General features: G+C 35.8%; 1 protein-coding gene across 1 annotated transcript; it reads right to left on the bottom strand.

Moving 5' to 3' along the window:
• Window positions 1-1,211: 1,211 nt before the first annotated feature.
• On the bottom strand, window positions 1,212-2,464 carry LOC149563393 (aluminum-activated malate transporter 12-like). The gene is made up of 6 exons (XM_089828156.1): window positions 2,290-2,464; window positions 2,041-2,178; window positions 1,688-1,960; window positions 1,529-1,574; window positions 1,341-1,447; window positions 1,212-1,225 (listed from the first exon to the last, which is right to left on the bottom strand). The coding sequence occupies exons 1-6, from the start codon at window positions 2,462-2,464 to the stop codon at window positions 1,212-1,214; spliced, it is 753 nt and encodes a 250-aa protein (XP_089684282.1).
• Window positions 2,465-5,983: the final 3,519 nt, after the last annotated feature.

The raw sequence follows: 5,983 nt of genomic DNA, 5'->3' as shown, positions 1-5,983 counted from the left end.
TCTCATAGCACTATAGTGGAATTTATTAGTGAGCACATATTGACTATTTTGCTAAACAGATTTAAAACAAACACCCAGAAACTGTTACAAAGTTTAATTTTTCATTTCACTGGTATTGATCTCTCACAGCACTATACTCAAATTTATTAGTGAGCACATATTGACTATTTTAAAAACAGATTTGAAACAAACAGTTACCACATATATTGACTATTTTAAAAATAGATTTGAAACAAACAGTTATGTTTGAATGAACCAAAAAAACTTTAAAAAATCCACTATGCAAAGGTGGGTGTGAGAGGAGAACCGTTTACTGCCGCCGCTGTTCAAAGTGGAGAAGAGAAATTGCAGAAAATGCCACATCCACAGGAAACCACAGCCACAAGAAACCCACAAACCAGAAACCCTCGCAAACCACGGCCACAGAAAACCCACAAGCCCAACAAACGCAGCAAATCAAAAACCCTCGCCTTCGCACAACAGAGCACGAAAATAATACAACCGTCGTCTTCCAAAAAACCCAATTTGTTCTTCCAAAAACCTAAGGCGGATTCGGCGGACCCGACGATTTATTCAAACGCATTCATAAAAACCCAAAACCTGGTTTTCATTTTAACTTCCACCTATTTCTTGGAAGAAATTTCTCCCAATTTTTGAGCAAAATTGGCAGACGAAACCCGAAACCGGGTTATGTGTTTGATGAACCAAATGCCACCGTTTTCTTCCATAACCCGATTTTGGTGCTGAAAACCCTATTCCATGCCCGATATTCTCGTAACCAAATGGGGCCTAAGAGCTTTGGTTAAGAATTCAAGGAAACTTGAAGATCCTCCAGTGTATGTTGAACTTCTTCCAATATTGGCTCGAAGTCGTATATTCTCATTTGTTCGATGCAGCTTGACAGCTCTACCAGTAAATTGGCTACTTTGTGGGCGACGTTGGTGCATGGCTTCTTCAATGGTGAACGAAGGGAATGAGGGGCCTGAAACGTATGCAAAACAAAAATTCATCAGCTATAGTGCATGCATTGAAGATAATTTGTAAATTTAAGGTAATGATACCAAATGAGGAAATGCATACGAATATACCTCGATTTCAGATCGAAGGCATCTGTGCAAGGCCACAATAGGATAAGCCAGAGCTTCACTCCAATTTTCACATACTGCTACCATGGATTCCGACATCGAAATAGACCGTGCCTTGGCTCCCACCTAGCAAATGCTTCCTGCAATTAACATGTACAATCACTGCTTTCAGACGATCCATTTAACATTCTTTAATGTCAAAAGTTGTCATGGCTACCACTTAATTAGTTTCTTCTAATAACTATATATTTTTACGGTTTAAAAAAGAATCGTCGGTAGCCTTTGAGTCCAGCACAGACTTGTATCCTTTGTGTATAATATCTTCTGACTCATCTTCCACCTTCTCATCAGTACGGTATCCACTGAAATATTCATCCACATATCCTAACATCAAATATATCATGCCCATTACATTAGTCGGATATTTTAACAAGTTAATCTACCGAACTGATAACAAGCCACACCAATCAAAGCGTACTAGTAGTTCATCTGTAACAGCCCATTGCGAAAAACACAAATTTTACGCTGAAGAAAACGTTACATTTTCATCACAATCAAAACAAGGATTTCTAACCTCAGTTATTTTCGTTCGATTTTCTTACCCTGTAGAGATTTCCCCAAGCCTTGTAACTTCCTGACAGTGGAATTGTGAAGATCCTCGCTAGCCCAAGAGGGGAAGATGAGCAGAATTACAACCAAACACACTCCACATCCGATGAGTATGGTGGCGAAGCATTCGTATGCCATGAGCGATATATTCTCCACTCGATATCCAGAGACCGTTATCATCCTGAATGTGGGCAGGAATATAAGCACTGCATAGTCAAATTTATTCTTGAGGGAACGAAAGAAACGGGCATACATGGTAGCCGCTCCTACAAAATGAGTGTAGCGGAGTACTAATTGAGATCTGGTGAATGCAACAAGGTGATTCCAAGAGAGCACAAAAACTCACCCACGATGAAGAGGGAAGATCCCACTACAAACGCCTTTCCTCGCACTACCTTCTCTGACACATGGAAAACGAGGAAGGCAAGAAATGCAGCCACCATGGTTCTAATTCCTCTGTTGAGGCCTTTCTTCATGGTAGCCCCTGCTCAAGTAGCAACAACAGCCATTCTAAATGTTAGTCGATTAGGGTGAAAAAGATGGTTGCGTGGGAAACAATCGAACAAGGGGTAAATTAAATTAAACTAACTCATACCCGCAAAGAATTCGAGAATGACAACGACAGTCATGACTGCCCAAATTGCATGGTTACCAAATCCCACCCTGCGAAATAATCGATCCCACAGAAATAATAGCGAAACCGATGACAATGCCAACCCAACTTTTATAGCATGCGTAATCCTTCTGGGATCCTCTCTTCCAACATCCATTATGTTTCTACACCACCCCATCAAAACAATTGCTTATATTTAACCAAATTTTTCTTAGAAATCCCTCGTTTCGAGACTCATTGTAGCTAATTTCTTCATTAGACGTACTGATGTTAGTTCTGCATTCGCCGCTGCCAAGAGACGCCATGGTACACAAAATTGATTCAATCAAATTTCAGATACAAGAGCTTAAATTTCAAAAAGAGGAGATCCAGCCAACTTGATTTATAATGTAATTTAATCTTGGTCTGAATAGTTACACGAGCGCTCAGAAACTCCGAACACCCTGGCTAAAATCTTGGAGCACCTTGTAAATGAGCTCAATTGTAGTAAGGAAGCAGATCTTATAAATTCTGAGGATCGAGAAAACCATTCATTTCTTCTTGCGGTTTCCTTAAAAGATGGAAGAGAAAAAACTCGGCTTCTCGAATGAATCGGCATTTGCATTTAAAAACTTGGCTTCTCGAATGAATCGGCCTTTGCATTTCTTGTTTTACTAATGGCAGACATAATACTTGTCATGGAGAGGGAGAGGGAGATGATTGAGTTACTTTATTTTCATTGTCACGGAGATAATACTTGTGAATTCTGGGTGGGTGATCTTGTATCTCCGGTTCTTTTTTGGTGAATTGTATTCCTAGATTATTAATCATTAATAGAAAAGGCTATTATAAAATTTTTTTTAAAAAATTATTTTTATATGCAAATATATAGTCTTATAAAATTTAAACCTCTTTCGTTGAAAGTTATTATAGGGAGATTTTATATTATCATTTTTTCTAAATAAGAATATATATTAATTTTAAATTTTAAATTCCATTCTATGGATTGTTCTTTTCGAAATTTGGATGAAATTGTATGATTTCTTTTTCTTTTTTCTTACTTTATGTATGATGGATAATAGACTTTATTCTACCATGTAAGCCAAGAATGGCTTATAAAGTGGGATCAAGTAAGGGACTTTAGATTTAATAATGATCAACTGATAGATTCTTGATTACAAGAATCTTTAAAGAGTAATATCTATTACTTTTAGATTTTATTGGATGATTTTTTTCCTAGGTGTTCAATATCAAATTTCATGATCTGTCATTTGTCTTGTCATATTTCCCATTTCTAATATTGGACGATATAGTTTGTGCAAAAACCTTACAAAATTAAATCTATAAATAATATACGCAACCAATAGCTAGATCATAGGTTTTGATTGTTTTTGTACTACTTCGAGATATAGTATTTGAATTTTTTTATTAATATTTTATAAAAATATAAATACATAATTAAAATAAATTTTCAGTTTAAATCTTAAAAGAATTACTTTAGTCTAAATTAATCTAAATAATAGTTGAATATATTCTTAACAATCCAAGATAATATAGTCCAACTTCATGCGATTAATTTGAAGGCGTTATATGATTTATTATGCCTAAGAAGGAAATCATCCCCTTACCATCAAATATTATTATGTGGCTAAAGGAGTTTCATATTTGATGTCACATTAATTATTTATAACACTAGCAGTCCAAAATGGGCGACTAGCCAAGTGAGAACAACCATAGTGAAGGAAACACAATCACCTGATAGATAGCTCACTGACCCAAATCATAAACAACAAATTAGCTGCCCATTATCATAAAAAATAAGTACCTACAAGAATTTGTCAATCTACTATCAAAACCATTATAGTCTATAGTGTCATACAAGTTACCAACAAGAAAACTAATTAGGCTACCAACATTAAAGTTCATATAAAAAGTTTCCATATTGGCCACACAAGATCAAAGTTTAACCATCATAATAATATTTAAAAATTAACACAAAATGAGGCCAAGTAGTCGTTCTTTCTTCTCATTAGGGGGTTGGTTTCCCTTGCTGCACATTCAACATGTCATTTAATTGGAACCTATAGAGTCTTTAGGTGCTTTCCTCATCTTCCTCCACCTTACCTCCCATCTTCCCTGATTGAAGAAGCTAAAGAATGGTTACTAAAAAATGCATAAACTTTACAAAAAAAATCCACCAAAGTGGTGAACCTCATATTCAAATAAATTAGCAGGTTCTTTTGCTTTTTCATCTTGGTCCACAATGTCTTCAATTTAGCTTCAACCTGTTTGAAAGTACTTTGATCGAAATTGGTGGGTGGGTTGGGGTCTTGAACAAGGGGGTGCATGGGACAAGTAAAAGGGGTCAAGGGTTGGACAGGGGGTTTCTTAGGGGGAGCAGAAATAAGGGGGTCCTTCTTAGGCCTCTTGAGAGGGGAAGTAGATGTCATGGATGAGTTATCATTTGTGCCTAGGTTATCATCCTTTGTCATGAGATTTTCCGTGCCCATACTAAGTGTAGCCAAAACATGGGTGTTTATATCTGAGAAGGGTTTTGCCGTATCTTGGAGTATACCATGTTGTTCCTTAATACAGAAGTTCCTCCTCGATTTTTGCTCCTACTTAGCATCATGGGTTCCTTTTTTTCCAATCCCCTTAGACACAAAATCCCAGTCTATCTCTTCCAGGCTATCTTTTATTTCATCTTGCTTTTCTTCCACATGTCCACATTTCTCTAATGTAATACTAGAACTTTCAATTATGTTATTTTAGACATTTCAGGACATGGATGTAGGTGAGGTTAGGATGGAATTAATTAACTAGGGGTGGGAGACATTGCCATAGAGATGTCTCAAATCTTAATAAGAAAAAAAAGAGTGAAAAATAATGAGAGCCTGAAAGAACTAGATTCTAACTCTAAGTCTAAAGTAAGTGAGGAGAAAGAGAAACATGCAAGGAAAAAACAAAAAAGCTAGAAGGGTCTAGTACATCGATAATGAGGAGGACGAAAATGTTACTAAATCCCCCCTAAAGATGCATGAAGTTTCTCAAGATAAAGATATATCTCATGTTTTGGCTAGTTTCAGTTTGGACAAGCTAGATCTCACAGCTTTTTATATGGGTGGCTAGGTTGGACAACCTATGAGATCCAGATTGTCCAAACTGAAACTAGTTGAAACATGAGATATACCTTTATAATGACTAAACTTCCTCCATCATCAGTGGGGACTTAGTAGCATTTTCCTTCTCATCATCATTGATGCACTGGAACCTCCTAGTTTTCTATTTTTTCCTCGCATGTTTCCCTTTCTCCTCACTTTCTCTAGACTTGGAGTTAGAGGGTGAAAGTACAAAGTTGTGTCACCTTTCAGGCTGACTTATCAGAATGACAAAATTTGAGTTATTTTAATAGCATTTCTAAAAATCTATAACTTTTCTAACATTCTTCGAATTACAATCAAGATATTATTCAATTTCTAATTATAAAATTAAATCTAACAAAATGAATTAATGATTGACATTCAATTATATCTGTATAAATTTTTGACACTTTTTCAATTAAGATTAGATGTAAACCCTAATATTAATAATAATAATTTTTTTTTTAAAAATAGGTCTAAATTATTTATTAGAGTTTGATCCTTAGTAAGGAGAATACCACACGAAAATTTAACTTTCATACAATACCACTATTAAA

The sequence above is a fragment of the Cupressus sempervirens genome, chromosome 4 (assembly GCF_028749045.1).
Source record: "Cupressus sempervirens isolate cs-2001-9-10 chromosome 4, ASM2874904v1, whole genome shotgun sequence".
NCBI lineage: Eukaryota > Viridiplantae > Streptophyta > Pinopsida > Cupressales > Cupressaceae > Cupressus > Cupressus sempervirens.
The sequence above is the reverse complement of the archived record's forward strand: the minus strand, read 5'-3'. Positions and strand labels throughout refer to the sequence as shown.

Coding starts and splice junctions, on each gene's coding strand:
- LOC149563393 (XM_089828156.1), bottom strand. CDS start 2,464: ATGGATGTTGGAAGAGAGGATCCCAGAAGGATTACGCATGCTATAAAA. Junction 2,179..2,289: donor CATTCTCGAATTCTTTGCGG/GTATGAGTTAGT, acceptor CTACTTGAGCAG/GGGCTACCATGAAGAAAGGC. Junction 1,961..2,040: donor ATCTTCCCTCTTCATCGTGG/GTGAGTTTTTGT, acceptor CTCATTTTGTAG/GAGCGGCTACCATGTATGCC.